At 44.7% G+C, this 20,259-nt stretch overlaps 1 protein-coding gene across 1 annotated transcript in view; it reads left to right on the top strand.

The window, feature by feature from the left end:
• The window catches only part of LOC147729176 (sodium-coupled monocarboxylate transporter 2-like), a 514,719-nt gene that overhangs the window by 378,908 nt on the left and 115,552 nt on the right, over window positions 1-20,259 (top strand). The window contains exons 5-6 of the mRNA XM_086959489.1: window positions 3,390-3,544; window positions 8,383-8,523. Coding sequence (XP_086815615.1) covers window positions 3,390-3,544; window positions 8,383-8,523 — 296 coding nt within the window. The remainder of the gene's footprint in view (window positions 1-3,389; window positions 3,545-8,382; window positions 8,524-20,259) is intronic.

Below are 20,259 nucleotides of genomic sequence, written 5' to 3'. Positions count from 1 at the left end.
TCACGCAGCATGTCTTTAGGTACTCTCCCGAGCACTTCCTTCCTTGGTGAAGACAAACTTGGGACTGGAACCAAATGGGGTCATTCGAATGCCACTTTTAAATACATTTTCTAAAGAGGGATAGAAAGTCACCGTCTCAGACTTCACAACCAGTTTGAAGTTTTTTCTTTCAAGAGTCTTTCTCGGTCTTCACATCAGGTAGCACGGGCTCCACATGAGCACAATGAATTGTGAGTTTTTTGCACCTGCCAGTCATCAGCCGCCATGGAGCTGTTATCAGAGACTGGCAAAATTACAGGTCTGGCACAGAAACTTCAGCAGCCTCTTGTTAGTAAAGTCTTCATGGAATTTCGAAAGATGGCCCTATCTTCACCCCCTCACTATTTGTGGCCTCGCTGAGGCATCCAAAATAGATTCCACTCCCTTATGTACTTGGACACACACACATACACATGTCAAAGGTTAACGGTAAAGCACACACCCTTTACATGCACATAGGATGTTTTCACAAGGTTTTGGTTTTCACACAGCAGCAGAACTTTACACAAGAGTGGTCAGTAGGCCACAATCTCCTTGACACAGATCAAAAGGTCTGGTGACACTGTACATAATCTAAAATGCTACGTTACCTCCACCCCTTTATGTGATGAACCTGAATCAGGAATAGTAGCCCATTGCTCACTATGAGGGCACTGTTGGTATGCCCTGCATTTCAGTTGAAAGGATAAACCTCATACGCTGAGTGTTAAAAATGTCCCTTTTTGCTGGGTTATACCCAAACTTTTTGCTTCTTCCTCCTATTTTTTCGTGACCTGTGTTTGTTGGCTATAGGACTCTGGGCACTCTACCACTGCATATCAGTGCTAAAGTGCATATGCTTTCTGTGTAAATTGTTATTTTGATTCGTTATCCATGATTGGCATAGTTGATTTACTAGTAGGTCCCCAGCAAAATCCACTGAGTGTGCCTCGGCTGGTAAATCAACTGCTACTAGTGGGCTTGCAGCACTGATTGTGCCAGCCATATGACTAGTCGTGAAAAGATGTCTCAGGCCTGCCACTGCGGTGCCTACGTGCAGTTTTTTTACTGCCATGTCGACTTGGCAAGTGCACCCACTTTTTCCTACATATTTGGGACCCCTATAGTAGGCCCAAGGTAACCCCCTGGGCAGGGTGCAGTGTATGTGAAAAGTAGGACATATACTGGTGTGTGTAACATGTCCTGATAGTGAAATACTGCCAATTTAGTTTTTCACTATTGAACGGTGACCTTGCCCCATAGGATATAATGTGGAATGCTTTGTGACATTTTACAGGCATATCTTCCCCTAGGGATAAGATGGAAAAAATGGAGTTTGATATCCCTGAACTCAGAATTTGATAACATATATTTTAGTAAAGATGGTTTTTAAATCGTGTGTTTGAAAATACCACTTTAAGAGAGTGGCTATTTTCTTGTTCATCCATCTTGTGTGCCTCTGCCTGTTTGTGGATTGACTGGCTTTGGAGTGACAGGGGCTGGAGAGGTGCAGTGGCTTCAGGAGTCTGGATTACTCAGCACTAGGTTGAATAGGCCTGATATGCATTTGGAGTGATGGGAGGAATAGCACCTGTACCTGAACAAGGGCTGTGCCTGCCTTCACAATGCTGGCTCCGCCCCCCTGTGGTGTGACTGGGACCAAGGCTCACACTGAGAATGGATGTTGTTGTGCACCTGCAGAGTGCCCCCAGAACTGGTTTGAACTGGGCTCAAGGCCCCCTGCCCAAAGAGAACAAAGACATTTTGGGATATAAGTATTAGACATAAAACCCCTGATCTTTAGATCATTCCTGGAATTCAAGAGGAACCTTTGCCAAGGAGAAGAGCTGCAGAGACTTAGAAGAGTTACTGCCCTTGCTGTGTGTCTTGGGTTGGCCTGCAGTTGCTGTTTCTGACAAGGAGAGAAGAAGGACTTTGCTGTGTGCTGTGTCCCCTGCTTGAAGGAGATCTCCAAGGGCCTGCAGTGATTTGGCCTCCAGTTCTGAAGTCTCAGGGACACACAGTCTTCACCCCCAGCTCCCCTGAACTCTTCTGCTATGAGTTCTAGCCTGCCAAGAGGTGCCTGTGCCTGTTTTGGGCCTCTGGAGCTTGCTGCTGCTGTTTGGGAGCTGGAAGAAAGAAGTAACTCAAAGGACTACAGAAAGTGACTCATCGCTTGTCTTGCAGCCGTTTTCCAGATGCATCTCCATGGTGCAAGATAAATTTCCATTCGTCGCCGTGCTGCTGCAGCGCCTGTTGCAACTGCAAGAATCGACGCATCGAGGGATCGCAGCTGGAGAGGAACGAAGCAGTGCTGCTCGACACCGCCGCATCTATTGCCTATGGCCACGCATCATACCTGTGCGCCAAGATTCTTCCGACTCATCACCCGCAGACCGGAACTGTCACGTAGAATTGACGTATCACTCCCCACACAGACCGGATTCGACACAACCCTTACTCTGCATGCAGCAGGACTGTCGCCTTACCTCCAGAAGATCTCAGGAGTGTTGCATCTCTTTGTTTTCCGATGCTGCAGCTGTTTGGCTTGTGAACTTTGGCGTATCTACAGGTACTTTGGTGAAAAGTCACACATCCATAGTTTTCTTTGGTACAAGTTCTTGAAACCTTTTTGGACGTCATATTTTTAACTGTGTATGTTGTTTTTTTGCCGTTTTGATTTTGTTTAGTATAGATAAAGATATTTTATTTTTCTAAACTGGTGTGGTGTCCATTTGTGGTGTTTTCACTGTGTTACTGTGAGTGTTGGTACAAATACTTTACACATTGCCCTTGGTACAAGCCTGTCTGCTTGTGCCAAGCTACCAAGGGGGCGAGCAGGGGTTATCTAAAGTGTGTATCCCCCTTACCCGTACTAGACGCAAGGGACCCTATTTTGACAAAGGTACCTACCTCTGCCAACTTGAGACCCCATTTGTAACACTGAGACTTTTCCATGCACACTAGATAAGCATGATACTAGGACCCCCAAAAAATTGGATACCAGATTCATATACAGTTGGGAGATCTGGGCATGGAGATTCATAGAATGCAGGATGATTCCCCACCTCAATAGTCTATCAAAAATGCATCAGAAAGACATTCACCTTCAGTAGTCAAGAAATGAATAAGCATATATTTAGATTTATAATAGCTTCTGAAATCTTTTGCTTTGAGAAAAGGAAGGAATAAATATAATACCAATGTTACCCGCATGCTTCTCCTTTTAATTTATTAATTAAGCATTATTCATGCTTTTGATTAATGCAAAGTCACAAAAGCTGTTTTTCTTTTAAATGCTGTCTTTCTCTCTGTATGCATGTCCCAGACTTTCAGAACAAGTTTAACAATTCTTTTTTTTTCATTTTTAGGGGGGACTGAAAGCAGTGGTCTGGACTGATGCATTTCAAATGGTTGTCATGATGGTGGGGTTTTTAAGTGTTCTAATTCAGGGAACTATCATCAATAATGGACCAACCAACATTTGGAATATTAATAATAATGGATCTCGTCTAAACGTTTTCGAGTAGGCAAAATAAACTATGACTACTTTTGCTATATGTTAGAAAGTCATAAATATATGTGTGCAATATGTGCATTTAAAAAAATTACATATCGTTATGTTTTAGAAAAGAGTGTAATGTTATGTTATGTTAAAGAGATTTGTTAAGCGCCCATATACCCTGAGGTGTCTTGGCGCAGTCTACTCCTGAGCAGGAAGGAGCTTGGTTGTTAAAGAGCCACATTTTTAGCTTTTTTTCTGAAGGAGATGAGGGTGGTCAAAGCTCTAACATTGGATGGCAGGTTGTTCTAAAGCTTAGCAGTTCCAACAACAAAGCTTCTGCCTCCCCAGCTGGCTTTGTAGATTCTGGGAGTGGTCATGAGGTCACCCCTAGGATCGCAGCTGTCTGCCTGGAGTGTATATCTGAAAGGAAAGTTTTAAAAAACGAGGGCCAATATTGTGCAACGCCTCCTATACTATGCACAGAGTCTTACATTTTATGTAGCTTCTTACTGGCAGCCAGTGCAATTGCCTAATTTCCTTGGCTATCAAATTGAATTTAGGGGTTTCTGTGAGAATTCTGGCAGCCACATTATGCACCATCTGGAGTTTATTAAGGTATTTTTTCTTCATATTGATGTATAGACTGTGCAGTGGTTACTGTCTCTCTTGCCTCCACTGGGATACAAGGGAAGAGTTTTTATCGTTCTGAGCATGTAAAAACAAGAGGAGATCTGAGAGTTGACTTGGGGTTTTAAGTTACATTTTTCATCTATTATCACACCCAGATGTTTTGCCTTAGTTGCTGGGATGAGGGGAGATCTTCGGGCCATCAGGTAGATGAACATACAGGCGATAGAACACCAAACAGGATCACCCCAGTTGCACTCGGGTTCAGTTTAAGGCAGCATCTGGTAATCAATGAGCTGATTGCCAGCATACCTTCATGAAAAGTGGCCGAGACCTAAGTATAGTTTTTAAAAATGGACTGGGCAATTTGGGTGTTGTCAGCATAGGAAGTTAACACAAGGCCAAAGGATTTGACTAAGAGAGCCAACTCTGTAACATGAATGTTAAACAGAGTTGGACTAATAGATGAGCCCTGCGGAACCCCACATGGAGGAAAGAAAGTAGCTGTTTGAAGATAACCCAGCGCTAGTGATTGTGATCTGTCAGAATCAATTCTATAATTTATAGAAAGTTTTTGCTACCCTTACCATATATTTCCGAGCTTGGAATTCTAAGTAGTTTGTTCTCAGTTTCTTTGGGTTGCTCTTGCTAATCCTGCATACATTTTTAATTGCTAAAATATTACATTTTGCACTGAATGTGAAATATTCACATGTAGATAGCTCTGACACTTTCGGACCAATTACAACGCAACACTTTCAACTAGTATAAAATCAACTGCATAGGGATTGTCTAATGTTTTTTTAAATTCTTTCTGAATGGAACTTATAGTCATAATCAAATGCTGATAAACTTCCTTGCGAAGACTCTTAATTTGAATTCCATCAGAAAGGCTATTTGTCACTGATGCAGTAACTACATTTCTCATGGTTCAAGTCCACTGCTCTATTTTATTATGTTAGATACATGTGAAGTACAGTTAAGATGGTAATTCATGGCCATAGGAAAACTTTTCCAAATTCATGGACTTCCCTGATCTTGGAATTACAGTTACTAATATATGTGAAATGTAGGTAACTAACAAAATTTTCTTGAGATCAATTTGCTGTAAAACTAGATGTAGAGTAATCAGGGTTAAATTATAATTGGTAGACTTTGACTTAGAAACATGTACTAGTAGAATTCCTTTGCTCCCGATAAACTCTTATTAGGAGCCACTGTTGCACTGCTGAATGCCGACGATGCTTTCTGAATACAGGGAATCTGGATTCTAGAGATTCTCTGATAGAGAATCTGTTAAACTGAAATTGCTTACTTCAGTCAGAAATGTTAGCTCCACAATTAGTGGCCTACTCTAATGCTTCACTCTGTCATTGGCTTTCATCTGCACTACTCTATATTAAAGAAATAAGGTACTTGTGCATTGATATTTTGGAATTTTGTCAAGTAATTTTAGTTAGCAAATTCCGCCTCCAAAGTTTATTAGATGCTATCATACATTATCCTCTGGCAAAACTGCTAAAACAGTTAGACAAGGAGAAGTGTCTATAATGATCACCCTCTGTGTGATGGCCTAATTGGGTCAAAAGTGAAACATGTCACAATTGATCAGGTTAAAATCGTACAGTATTAACCATATCATGAGGTTTTTGGTGCGTTGGACACCAAAATCTGCAAGTTCTTTCCCAACAACTTGTTGCACTTGATAAATAACAAACACTGTGGTGCCATTATTTATCATGTGCAATCAATACCACATGTAATCAGAACTCAGTCAGTTTTTTTGAGCTCATATTCTTTCAGCAGGGTAAGGCTTCAGGATGTAGTAGAAATGGGTTCCATGAGGCCAGATACCTTAATTGCAAGGTCCAGCGGAATCACATTTGCTGCAGTGAAAACACTCAGTGGGGGAGCAATCTGAATCTTTGGCCCAGCAGCAACACTCATTTGTTGGATCAGCTTGCAGGTTGGTCCTGGTATTCTGTATGTCTTTAAAGCCAAACCTTTCAATGGCCCAGGTTTCAGGATTTGGTAGGAGTATACTTTGACTGTTCCCAAGTGTTTAAGACCTTGGGGACAGCACTTCTGGTTCCTAACTTACTGCAGCAGAGACCATTAGGAGGATCCAGGGTAAGTCCTTTTGGAAGTGGTCAGCTGGTCAGTTACAGAAAATGCCTCTTGTAGCCGTTGTCCCTGTAGTTTTAACAGGGTGCCTGTCCTGTGAAAGTTGAAGTCTACATCATGGTCCTGAGTACAAGAAGGAGAGCATGTCCACTCATCAGGCCTCTTCTCAGGTCACAGACAAGTTCAATCCTCTACAGTTCTTCCACATGCCCGGAAAGTGTTCTGAGAAGCATACTGAGGGTTATGCCTGGCATCAGCCTGTGGGTAGGTGGGACAACCCCTAGTCTCTCTCTAATTATTGGGTTGAAAGCTCCTAGAGGTAATTTTACTTTTTTTGCAGCATTGTCCCGTGTACCCTACTGCAAACAAACCCACAATGCTTTTCTGTAGAAAACATCATGGCAGCAGACCATTTCCTTCCCTGTACAGAGCACCTATGACTACTCTAGGGGTCTTGCCAGTGGAAAGAGTTCTCACTACATTTTGTGGGGCCTATGAATGAACTTCCTGCAGGCTTTCACCCACATATCCTTACCCTGATTAGCAAAAGGGCTGCCATGTAGTGGTATTCTCCAGCAGTATTCTGATTCTTTCCTTGTGTTTCAGCTAGGACTCGCACTGGGTTATTGGGTGAGTTCCTGTATGCAAGCTTCCTCCCCATGCCACTTGCAGGAGGGAAAGTCAGCGTTTACAGCATCACAACAATGTGTTAGTGTGTGTGCTTGCCTGTCTAGCATTATATAATTTTGTGGTTATTTTTCTAACCGAAATAGAAACGGTGACGTCTTTTATATTCAGGTGCCCATTTCAAGATGTCCAAAAACATTCTGAATCGCATGATTTCCAGCTTAGGACCTATTTAAGGACGCTCCATTATGAATCCAGTTGAGTCAAAATTGTTTGTGTTAGATTGCTTGCTCACTGGAGGTAGTAGGCTCCTCCTATAAAGAAGGAAGACCTTCAAACAATGCCAAAAAGACCAGTTCATGACACCCAGGGAAAATAAGCAATACTCCTCTGTGGCCACTCCAAACTGTCTCTAGGGGAAGCTTCTCGCCCACTGGACAAACGAGGGGGCAGGCCCAAGTGTTAGCTACATTTGCCTGGGACCAGGTAGGTCTCTGAATCTAATTAGGTTTCTCAGCAAAGCCCAGATGGTAATCCTGTCAGAGGTTCGGACCGCCTCCTATAACCAAAGCCTTTGATTCAGCTCTGTGAGCAAATTCACACTTCATCAAATGTGCTATGAAGGTCCTGGGTGACCATTAGAGCTCATGCTAATTGGTATCTAGAGGCTTTAGGCACGGAATAGGTAATTTTTCAAAGTTCCTTTTTCAAAATATTTATTGTAAATCTGAAACCACCTTGTAGTAAATATTTCAAAAAGTTCAAACACAAAATGTATAGATGTTTCCTAGCTGATATAGCAATATTACATTTAATATTGTACCCCAAAGCTTTCTTATGGAGCGGTCAACACTTCTACAGTGAAAATAGCTTTTAGAGTTCTTCAGGTAGCAAAGGCAAGACAAAAAAGCAGGTGTACACCATGCACAAAATGGTCATTTCCAACAATGAATGAGGTAGACACATAAATATGTACAGAAGTAATATAAAAGTCCTACAGGTTTGCTGGTGGTGAGACATTAATGGTGGGGCTCAACGTAGAGTAGGTGAGAAGGATCAGGAATTGAGATTTCTCTTTGTGTCGGGAAGAGTTATTTTTAATAGCTGTAGTGCTGCAGGTGTTTCTGAGGGTAATGTAAGGCTAATTCCATGAAGTGGAAATGGGAGTTCAAGCACACAAAAGCAGGAGCTGATGGTATTTGTACAATAAGATATATATCACTGTTATAATACTGTGAGTTGAGGGTATTGAGGGATTTTGAAAAGCATGTGTGTAGCAAGGATGATGATTGTATCCAGTTTGTTAATGGAATAATAATTGTGTCATTATGTTGACAACTGAGTGATGAACAACACAAGTAAATATCTAATGCATTTGAAATTGTGATTGTTTAAAAAAGTATGCAGCAGCTTTAATAGACATAATTTATGTGAACTTCAATATGATTTTATTAACATTTGTCTAATTAAAAAAATTCTAGCTTTGATACAGACCCATTGAGAAGACATACATTTTGGACAATTGCTGTAGGAGGAACATTTACCTGGTCAGCAATCTATGGAGTCAATCAATCAACAATACAGAAATGCATTTCTTGCAAATCAGAACTGCATGCTAAACTGTGAGTAAACTGTTACATTATGGTAAAAAAAACCATGGTAGTTGAATTGGAATTTCACAGCTAAATAGGCAGTCATCAAGGTTACACACATTCAATTACGCATACATGGATTTCAGAAACCCTATTCATACTGTTGTTTAATATATGTACATCTTAACAAATAATACAGACAACATGTGGGGGGTCACTCCCACTCCCACTCTTCCCCTCCTATTTCTTACGCACCTAAGGAAGATGTTATGGTACAGAGGCTGAAACTGAACAGTGGAATTGGTAATGTGTTGTATTTTGTCTCTTGTTCTTGTATTACTCACCTTCACAGTCATCCAATTGGCCATGTGGCTCAAGGTTAAACATGCACGATAATGTCATTTGCCAGGGTGTACCTTCTTGTGCACTCATTGTCCCTACATCCAGCCATACTTTCATATTTGAGTGAACATAGTCATGACACAACAGTGATTTTGAATGTTTTATTCACATTCTGGTGAATGACGGAGCTGGAGCTGTAGATGGCCTTCCAAGCCCACATTACATGGAAGCCCAGTGGTGGGCCAACCAGAGTCCTTTGGGGATCGCAAAGTGATTTTGAAGAGGGAGAGGGCAGTCCGCAATAGGATTGCTGTGTAATTATCAACCAGTGAAGATATGGCAGTCCATGTCCAGGTGAATGTCACAGAGTGGTCCGGGGGTCAGTAGATAGTTTTGTCCCAGGGCATGATGCATAGGGCAGAACCAGGCAGGGACAGGCCATATGATGGTGATGGATGCTACTACCTCCTTCCTCACACAGTAATTACCATCCACATCATACTCCTCTAATACTTCTTCTGTTTCCGGTGTGTGTGGCAGTGTAATGGCTGCATCACTGTGTGCCACTGACACATCAGGGTGCAAAGGTGATAGAGCTCCATCACTGTGTGCCACTGACACATCAGGGTGCAAAGGTGATAGGGCTGCATCACTGTGTGCCACTGACACATCAAGGGTCGGAGATGTGTGTGTCAAAGTTACTGCTGCAGTTATCTAGGACAGTGTTAGAACTGGGGTTGCCAATTCCGACACAGTAGCTTGGTGCGAGGCAGGAAGGCATCCGAAGGCAATGTGTAAAGCAGTGGTGCAGCACACACTCACACTGACTCAAGAAGTCAAATGCACTAAAATGCTACCACACCAGGTTGCTGTTTAATTCAAGACTCTTTATCTAGACTCTTTAGTGCGGGTAAGTAACTCTTCTTATATCAGGCAAATGGGGTTAACATCCTTCAGATACTAATTCAAGGCAAACCACATTTCTTCTAAACAGGATCATTAAAGGCAACATTTCGTAGATCTGGATTCAACATCAAAGCGTCTCCTGTGCATGGGGATCATTCAAATAACCCAACAAATGCATGAATGGCACAACAGAAACATATACAGCATTTCCTAAGTAGGGGCACGCTAATAGGAACAGTCCCCTGGCAGGGGGATAACTCAAGCACAGTACATCAGTAGCCAGAGCAGTCTTGTGCCCAGTTCAGAAGGGCTCTACACAATCCCCCTCTTCCTATAGGCCTCCCGGGCCCAGAGGGCCATTGCAGGGTTAACTAGGGCCTACCGGGCCCAGCTGCAGTCTCCTGAGGGGAGGGGCGGTCAAAGGGCTGCCTCTCTGGTGTTCCAAGGCTCCTCGGCAGCCCCGCTATTCCAGCAGACTCTCCACCCCCCCCCACCCCAGGGGGGTTTACCTGGTGCTGAAGGCTTCTATCTTTAATTGGGAGCCCACGCAGGCTGAGCGGGCTCCCAGCAGCTTCTCTCTTCCCCCTCCAGGCTTCTCACATGTCCGGCCGGACTGGGAGAGACACGGGGCTCACGCTCCTCTCGGAGTCCCCACGCCAAGACCTGGACCGGCCTCGGGCTTCCCAGCTCCTTCCGCCTCCCAGGGCCAATCAGGGCACGGCGTGACGGAGGCGCAACTCCAACCGCCAATCTTAGCGCGGCTAGCGGGAGTGCGGCAGCCCCAGCCAATGGCTGTGCAGTTTCAGAGGGGCGCAGGCGATGACGCGGCCGGCGTCCCAGTCACGTGACGACGGTCACGCTGGATTCTCGGGCCCAGTGCGGCCTTTCCAATACCGCGGCCGCCCTCCCTTCACTCCGGGGGCCGCGGCGAAGCCTTGTCTGGCGGCTTGGGCGGCGGCGGGGATTATGGCCATCCAGCGGATTCTTTTCATGTGGCGCCCGGGCTGCTGTGGTGATATCGGCAGATCGCGCGCTTCCTGGATGCAAAGGGCTCACATGTAGGTACCAGGCCGGCAGCAGTGATGTCAGCAATTAGCGCTCAGAAGCCCCAGCGCTTCGGGGTCACGGAGCCCAGTGGTACGTGAAAGTCCTGGGCCTGCACCGCGCTCGGGGGCATCAGCAGGACTCTGGGGGCATAGCGCTTGGAGATTACAACGCTTAGGGGGCAGCAGTTCTTCCAAGTCACACACACCGCTTCCGAGAACATCGCTGGGGGGGAATACAGTTCCTGCAGGCTAGCGCTGGGGCACAGGTATTGAAATTTGGTGCTAGGTGGGCACAGCGCTTTAGGAGCACAGTGCAGGGGTGCACAGTTCTCTCAATAGAGAGCTTAGTTGGGACTCCGCTGATTACCTGGTTGATCTCCCAGCAGTACTCACAGCAGGCAGTCCACTTCTTTCTTACAGTACATGATGAGCACAGTGCCTCTCTTGGGGGGATGGATGGCAGGTCTCAGTTGCAGGTTCTTGGGGGGAAGAAGGGGGTTGAGTTGGCAGGCATCAGCTATAGGATGGTTCCCTGCAGCACACTGGAGTTGGTCCCCTGGGTTCCCCCCTCACTGGGCAAGATCAGCAGGCTGGTAGAGTGACAGTCCCTCATCTAACTTGAGTAACGCAGGGGCTAGGCTCAGTCAGTCCCAGTAGTGTAGGTTCCTCCCCTAGGCCCAACCGCCTATACTCCAGCAGACGTTCCCCCAGGTCCAGTGGTGCCCAACTGACTAGTTCAGTTTCCCTCCTTCCCTCTTATACCCCTAGGTCAGGTGACCCTCCTGTAAAGGTGGCAAAGCATAACCACTCCCAGGGCTGGAAGGTTCCAGGAGCTTCCACATGTTTGGCTATGGAAAAATAAGGCGGGACGGCAGAGATACAGTATCAGGATTTAACAGCCTGCTCCTAAATACTAGTGCGTATATTCAATGGCCGTTCTGCAGTAGCAGGGGCCTGTGGCAGCCATGTTATTGGGAGAGAGCACCTACACCTCAGCACTGTTTGGCAGTGGTAAGGCACCCAGAGACCTAGGTACAACAAAAGAAGGTGGCAAAAATGAGGCGAAAAGGACAAAAAAACGGGGTAAGACCACCCTCGGGCTGACAGGTCTAACAGACAGGCTCAGTGGCAGCAATGGCAAGATGATGAACTGCAAGGCATGGAAGATCCCAACTACATCTCGCTGGTGTTCAGCAGTGGCAGTCACACTTCCAACCTGCATCGGCTCCATAGACTTCATTGCCCTGCGCATCTATGCCAACTCTGTGCTGTCATCGCTGGTACCTGTCTGACTAGACAGTTCTTGTATCAGAGTAATGGCCCCAGCGATGTCAGCCAAGTATTGTCAGGGAGCAAGGTGCAGACAGTGGGTGTCCGGTATGGACTGTAAGTGGTCCCTGAAGGGACTCAGACACCCAAGTATGGCATCGAGTTTGGCTGCCACGAGCTCAAAACCCACCCACAGCTGATCAGCCAACTCCACCTGGCAACCCAACACACAGCATTGAAATTCCATGTTTTGTTCGTGGGGATCCTGGGAGACAGCCGTGGTGGTGTGTGTTTCCTGCTGTGTGGTCTGTGCAGGCTACCTCGAGGCAGCTGGGCTGCTCTGCTCCTAGGGGTGGGGTGCAGAAGCTGTCCATTATCCGTTGGAGGGTGTCTGAACATATGTTCAGGTTGTCCTCTTCATCATCACTGATGGGATTTGTGGTCTGCTCTGCAGTAGGTGTTGATTGTCCCTCTGCAATGTTAAGGGAGATGCAGGTTAACAGAGTTTCCCATGTATGTTGACGCTTTGCAGATGTTTACATACAGACTGCATGACAATGCACATTGTGACTGTTTTGGTGGAGCTGGCTATTTGATGGTAGACAGTGGGATTTTCGACTACATGGGTGATGTATGGTAGTACCCGTACATTATTATCACACAGTGTCAGGCAATGCCAGATGTGAGTGGCCAGTTACTATGCACAAGCAGAATCTGTTGTGTCCTCTGTCCTGTGGTGTAGGTGTTGAACTTTGTACCACATTGCCGTCATTGCTGATGTTCTGTAATTGCTATGTGTGTGTGCTGCATTGTAGGGATGCGACCCTGCAGCTCTGATTTTGTGGACCCTTATTCCTTTGATGCGGTGTGCCTTTGAATTGTGTGCTTTTCGGGGACTGAAATGTTTGTTACTTGGGTCATTTTTGCTCTTGGAAAGATTTTGTGGCTTTGTGCATTGTTTGTCTGCTGCGTGTATTGGACGGGATGGGTTGTGGGTGTACGTAGATATGTCTGAGTGTGACCTGCTCCTTTACGGATGTGATCTACACTGGGACACCTCCATGTTGAATCGTGCACCAAGTCATGCATTTTGGCTGCTGCCATTCTATCGGTCATGCAGTGTCACTTGCATAGTAAGTGTGGCTCACACAGCCACTGCTTTTCTGGATTCATCACATGTGCATGGATAGCTTGTGTTGTTGGTGATTTGGAGGGGGCACATATGTGCACATGGTGGACGGGGACCTACTCGGTGTTTGTATGTGTGATGCAGTGTGCCAAGGGTATCAGGGACATGTTCCACAGTCATTGTGAGTATGCAGGGTGCTACACATGATTGTGCATGTGTGCCATTGTGCCCATCTCCCCCGACCCCCAGTCCCTGGTTGTTACTCACCCTGTTGCTGTTGGGTGAGGACATATCGAGCTGTGTCCAAACCCCCAACTCCTTGCACCATCTCCACACTGGTGACTGTGGCCACCGTTTCCTCCAGCTCATCCAGCTCCTCCTGTGGCGCAGGACTCCCACCTCCGGTCGCCCTATCTGCCTTCCTGTTGGCGGGGAGTTTCTGTTTGGTCTGGCTTTGCACATCATGCCAGCGCCTCTTCACCTACTCCATTGACCTCCTTGTCACTCCGACTGCATTGACGTTGGTGACGATAGTCTCCCATATTTTCGTTTGGGTTGCCAGTGCCGCACTGGAGGTGACGAACAGTTGTTGATAGTGTTCTATCACCTGCGTGACGATGTTCTGGTCTTCCAGCGGACTGAACCCCGTCTTCCTCTCCCTCTTCTCCTTGCCCTTCACCAAACACGGGGTTCCATGCTGGTCCTCTGTGTGGGTTGTGGGGTTCGGCTTGTCCTCTGCACTCGGTGTGGGTGCTTCCATGGCGCTACGCAGTTTGAATTGGTGTAGTGTGTTTTTTTGTGGCTTTTCATTTTCCCGCATGACTCGGGGCAATGGCAGGCCTGTCGCTGTTTTTCCGTGATTTTGATTTCACGTTTTAGGACATCGCAACTTTTTGGGCATTCGTGTTTTGCACTTTTGGTTTTTCGCTTTGATTTTTATGCAGTCATTTGGCGCCTTATCATGCTACTATTGCATGGTGCAGCCGGGTTGAGAATTGGACGTTAAGCCTGTGTTATTTTCTCCTGATAGACTACGATATGCAAAGTTGCGTTAGGCTAAATTTGCAATGGTTAACACATGTTCTAGAGAATGGGCCCCATAGAATTGAAGTTTACCTTATTTTCGACTGTTTTAAGCTAGCACTGTATGCATCACATGGATTCCTCTGAACCATTATGAATATTCTTACTTGCCTTGGAACACTTTCCTGTCACTGAACCAATGGGTAAGGGGTTTCCCATTTCCAAGGACAAGTGACATTGGAATTTTCCTCATTAGCACGCAGGTTGGGTAAAAAAACTGGATGCATTACTCCTTCAAGTCTCACTCTATCACTAGGTTTTCTTCACTTGTATGTCATGAATCCATCTCTCCTAACAGTTTCTATACAAGAGACACACCTAGATGTTCTCTTAAGCAATGGAAGCTCTTTTCAATCTACCATTGTAAAATGTATCAGCACATGGAGTGCTTTTAAAATATTAAAGTGCTGCATATGAAAAGTAAGTATAAAAGAAAACATTAAAGATATTCAAAGACATAGAATTGCATATTAATTTATCTTAAAAGGTATCCTGCACATCAAAAATGGAAGCACTGATGGGTGTGTACTATTCACACCGAAGTTCCAACACAGCTCCACGCCAAGAAGACTCCACTTCAAACTTGCACATTTGCTAATTCCTTAAAGTGGAAAAGCAATGAATAGATTGCTACATGACAACCAGAGATTAAATTGGACTTGTTTATATTTGAGTCTTTTTCAAAAAAGCTCAAAAACAAAATAACTAGTTAGGGGGCACGATTCTAATTACCCAATGACCACAGTAAATGTACGAAATCTTCAGTTTCCTGTGCCTTGTTTCTAGTCGGTTAATTTTTGTGTACTTGGATTTTAAAGCCCAATTTACAGTGATAAAAGCTTACTGAATGCTGTGCAATTAACTAAAAAGCGAAAAACACTTACTTAACTGGCAGATTAGATCTCCTTGTGCAGACAGTACACCTGTTTTTGTTGGAATAAGAGAGCCACGTGTATGCGTTTGCTTTTCATTCTCTCTCCTTCTCTGGCGCTGCCTTTTCTACATCTGTTAGTTTAAGTTCTATTTTATTTTTGTTTATCATTGGGACAGCGAGGGAATGTTACATAATGTCACCTCATTTAAATGTCTATGAATGAGATTATGCACATTGGTAGAGAGGAATGTAGTACCTGCTAGCAGATAAATCTGTCTGAGTAGCTGAAACGGCAGGTTCAGGCCCGGCATATTCATGAGCCATAGCTTGGTGCTGCCTTATGGTACCCATGAAACAGCACAGTATTACAAGAAAACAGGAACATGCATGCTGATTTGTGATTGACTGAGAAGTACTCCGGCATCATACATTCTATGAGTCATAATTGTATCTGTCTCGTTCATGGCAGACTCAGATAGTTGTGGCTATAAAGAACACTCTTTGAAGTGCGGCGGCTCTATTATTTTAGAAAGTACACGGCCAGCCACGTCCTTGCTAATAATACTTGTCCATTTTTGGAAGGTTGATTCTAGTTTGTCCTTAGATGTAATAGAGTAGGCCCTCAGTCTAAATGTCTCTTTTACCCATTAGATTATTTGCCGACAATTGGAATCCTCAGCATATGATTAGAGACACGGTCACGACCCAAGAGACCCCCTGCTTGAATTTAGACACTCTACACTTGCCTTTACTCTCCTACTTCATCAGAGAACTTCATCCTGCCTTCATTAACCCACACAAGCCCACTGTCAAAGACTCATGGCGTGTCCAGGGCCCTCTAGCATGCCCACCGAGAACCCCAGCATGCCATAGCCCTTACACCCCCTTATCTGTCACTTAGAGGTCATTTCTCAGTGGCCCATCGGAATTAATCAAGCCCCCGCCCTGATCCTTCAAAATCCTTAAATGTCCATCAGGGACCTTAGGAATTCTACCCCCAATCCCACAGAGAACTTCAGCCGAGCAGTAGAAATATTCAGTCTACCCTGAGACACCCCAGCTCACTCTAAAATACATCCTGAATTGGTATGGCCCATTGGTAGGCCCCAACGGAATTATATTTCCTGTCGCAGAATTGACGGAATTTAGTAACACCGTGTTACAACTGTAACACCAAGGGGCAGATTTATGTTAACTGGCTCATCACCAGGGATGCGGCAGTTAACGTGCGCCACAGCTCCGCCACCCATGGTGCGCCGCATTTATAATGCTGCGCACCATGGTGCAAAAATAGCACAGATGCGTGACGCATCTGTGCCGGAAATGTGGCGCATTGCTGGAGTTGCGTCGCAAGCGCGACGCAGCTCCAGCAAGGCTCGGGGGTGCCCCATCTACACAATGCTGCATCAAGACCTACGCCTGCTTCAAGCAGGCGCAGGGATTTGACGCAGCATTAGCCTGAAAGTGACTGAGTGAAATCTCATAGATTTCGCATCCGGCTAGCACTCCAAACTCTCAGCTTCTCGGACCGCCTCCCTCTTCAAGCGTGCCATCCCCTCTGTTCTTCCTGGTTTTACAAGCCAATCCCTTTTCTCGTCATCAGGTGGGGCGTGGCTTAAGGCGAGCTTTCCCCAGTTAAAGTAACAGTGTTGGTTTTCTTCCTCCTCGCAGCTCGGCTGTACTTCGGGATCCGTCCAGCCTTCCTGCTGCCGAGAAAAGAGAGGGGAGAGAGATATGATTGTTTCACCCTTGCCTTCCAGTGAGTCTGTTTCGCTCCCAGTCCGACCCCCATGGTGACTTCCTCTTCACCTTTCTTTGGTGTGAGCAGATTGAGTTAAGGGAGAGTGTAGTTACTTTAAAACACAGTGATGAATGTAACGGAATGTTTTACTGTTTATTTAAGAAACCAGTTCATGCATGCGCACATGTTTCAAATAAACAGAACCTGTTAGCACAAACCGGTAAATCAGGAATAAACATGTGTCATCTGCAAAAGAGAAGCCGTAAGCACAAAGCATGTGAAAACACTTGTTAACTGTCAAGAGCATGCCACGTATGGCCTATAACACGCATGAAAAAAACAGAGGAAGGGAGGGAGAGTCTCACGAGTGGATTCGTACTCCCTAAGTAAGTTTACATAAACAAAGAGAATCCACCATATAGTGTATGGAAGTGTTCCTCACAACGGTGTGGAGCACTTAGAGTTTTTTAAAATACCCCTCACACACAAAAAGGACCCTTGGTGTCTTGCTTCATCATAGGGGTATTCGCACCCCTCTATGGGATGCGGCGTGCTGCGACCTATAACTAAGTGGGAGCACTTATAGTTAACGACTATGTATGGTGCATGTGAGGGTATTTTTATATATTAATGTGAGTAAGTGGTGGGATGAGTGAAAGATTAAAAATGACCTGGCTCGTCGGACTAGAATTTTTTTTTCTTTAGGTCCCCGGGCTAGTACTATTAAAAAAATGTGAGTGCGAGGTGTTTATGTCGTGATTATGTACATCACCTCATGTGTGCGTTGCCATGTTTCTGAGATCAACTCCTTCTTCAGGACGGGGTGCACAACTTCCCCACGTTTCACTATGTAAAAGTAGTATTTGATATTTACAAAAAGTGAACAAAATATTTGTGTGTGGCCTATAGGTTATAATGTACCTACAGCGGTATATTCCAAGTAATACTTGTCTTAATAATGTAGCTAACTTCATGAGACTTCTGAACATCTGAGGTTAACTTGCCAATCTGAAAAAGGACTCAATGGGAGTCGTTACCGATGTGTCCCCATACGAATTAAATAATTACTAGCTCACTGAATTGCTTAGAAGTTACTATTTTATTTTATGAGTTTTTTTGTCATGGTGGACTGAGTCTTTGATAGCTCACTAACTGTGTTTTTTTTCAGTCTAGTTGTCTGTGATGGATAATCTTTCTAAATATTCCTTCAGTTGGAGTTCACCTCATTTGGAAAAAGTGGGTAAGGGAACTTGCTTTGTAAAATCTTCCCCGTTAGCACAAGATTACTAACATCACCACCATTAAGAAGGCCCCTTTGGGAAGCCCTGCAATCAGGTTTGGGAAGATTGGAAGAGGTAGCTACCATTGCTTAATCTATTCAGGTAAGAACTTGAAGAACTAGTTAATTAATTAGGGTTAGATTCTGATCTCACTCGGAAGAGCTACAAATCGCATCCGTCAGGCGAGAGTCCGATTTGTAGACCCGATTTCCGACTGACTCGTACCGCTGTACGAGCAAGCAAGTATGATGCTTTTTAAGCCTTGACCTATGACCAACTCTTACCCATCAGCAATGCCTTTCGAGCGACTCCAAAATGGCCAACGTGTCTAGAGCAATGAGCGTTTCGAGCAGCCCGAGTGAGTTGGAGCCTCTGACTGGAAATATCTCCAGGAAGTAGACTATGGGGGTCCGTGGCGGACCCCTCTTCCCCCGGGGCCTACGACATGGCCAGAGGGGGGGACCCAGGGTCCTGTCGCCCCTTCACATGCATGCACGGTGACAAGCTGCACCCTTTTCCGAGACGTACCTCTTTCGTCAATTAGGTCCTATGTATGCTCTGTACAACAGGCTCCTATTCTCTTCAAAGGGGCCTGATTGCGATTTCGCTGGGAAAGCCCAGCAGCCCGAGTCGCTCGGAAAGCTCTACGGGTGCGAGTCAGCCGTTGGGCTTTCGCAGCGAGATCGGATCCGTGCCTTTGGTAGTGATTTGTCCTTTGGAAGAAGAGATAATATTACATTTTTGTGATTGTGGTTGGTAGTGATTGGTAGAACCCTTTAGTGGCTAGCAATCATTACAGAATGTAGGACAAGAACAGTAACAATACAAACTAGTGTACAGTATAATTAATATGTGCCTAGGTGCTGTAAAACCTCATCAAGCAATAAAGTGAAACAAAGTCAACCAGTTCTCTATTCCCAGATAGTGCCACTCTGGTAAAAGGGTATAATTCATTCCTGGAATGCAGGTATAAGTAAGTAACCTAGAGAAGAATACATACTTGGCAAGAGACTTCAAGTAGAGATCGTCTGGGGGGAAAAGTTGATGTATATTGTGTGACAATTTCAGTGGGTTGCTCGTTGTTTCCCTCGCTTGTCAAAACCGCTATTTTGTACTACACAAATTAGCAATGATAAGACAGGTGATGACAAATAAAACTAGAATAGAGGCCATTTTTGTTTGTTTTTACATTTCAAAACAACAACATGCCCACCCGCCTCCCCATGCAAACAAATGCTTTATTTCTATTTCAGGATTGGCACCTTCCCTGAACACATTCACTTAAAAATGGATGGCTACTGACTCTTTGTTATGGGCAGCTTGTAAAACAGCTGATGAATCTGTACCTCACGTTGTATTTGCAGGTACAGCTTATGTCTGACCCCGAGAGATGTGGATAAAACCTTTATGTAAACAGTTGGGCACACAAAGTCACTATTCTGCTCTCAGAATTCTGAGATCAGATTATCACCCTTTGTTTGCTTCCTCATTAGCTGAATTTCTGGCAGACATGTGAACTATAAGAAGAAGGGGGATACTTTCATAGCAGCAACTAGGGCAATTTTTGAATTTGGACTTTATGTCCTATTGTGAACCTCTATCTGCCTCTTGTGCTAATGTTTTTCTGACTTTTAACTACGTATGATTGTCTGATACGTTTATGTATTTAATTATGCTTGCCTGCCTAAATTAAGTAATCATTTCTATGGGTGATTTTGGCCATTTCTGAGATAGGCTGTATTGCTGGTTTTAGCTCGTTTTAATCTGACCAACAAATATGTATTTTTATGGCTTGATAGCCAAAATAACATTAATATTTGTACTGATCTGAAAAAGTATCTTTTGAGAACAGTGTACACTCTATGCAAAACATGTCAAAATAGAGAGTATTCACTTAAAATAACCAACATCTAAAGGTGCTAAAGAACATAGAACCTGCATCCTTCATACTGTGATGAAAACATTTAGATAGCCCATCTTCTGAAACAAAAGAAGCACATGTGCATAGGTAAGCACAGTCTTCTATGTTAAGTAGAAATTGCAGATACATTTTTTTAATAAGTCAAGGCAGCTTACAATATGTAGTATGTAGAATA

The sequence above is a fragment of the Lissotriton vulgaris genome, chromosome 2_2 (assembly GCF_964263255.1).
Source record: "Lissotriton vulgaris chromosome 2_2, aLisVul1.2, whole genome shotgun sequence".
Lineage (NCBI taxonomy): Eukaryota > Metazoa > Chordata > Amphibia > Caudata > Salamandridae > Lissotriton > Lissotriton vulgaris.
Note: the sequence above shows the minus strand (reverse complement) of the source record. Positions and strands in the feature narration are given on the sequence as shown.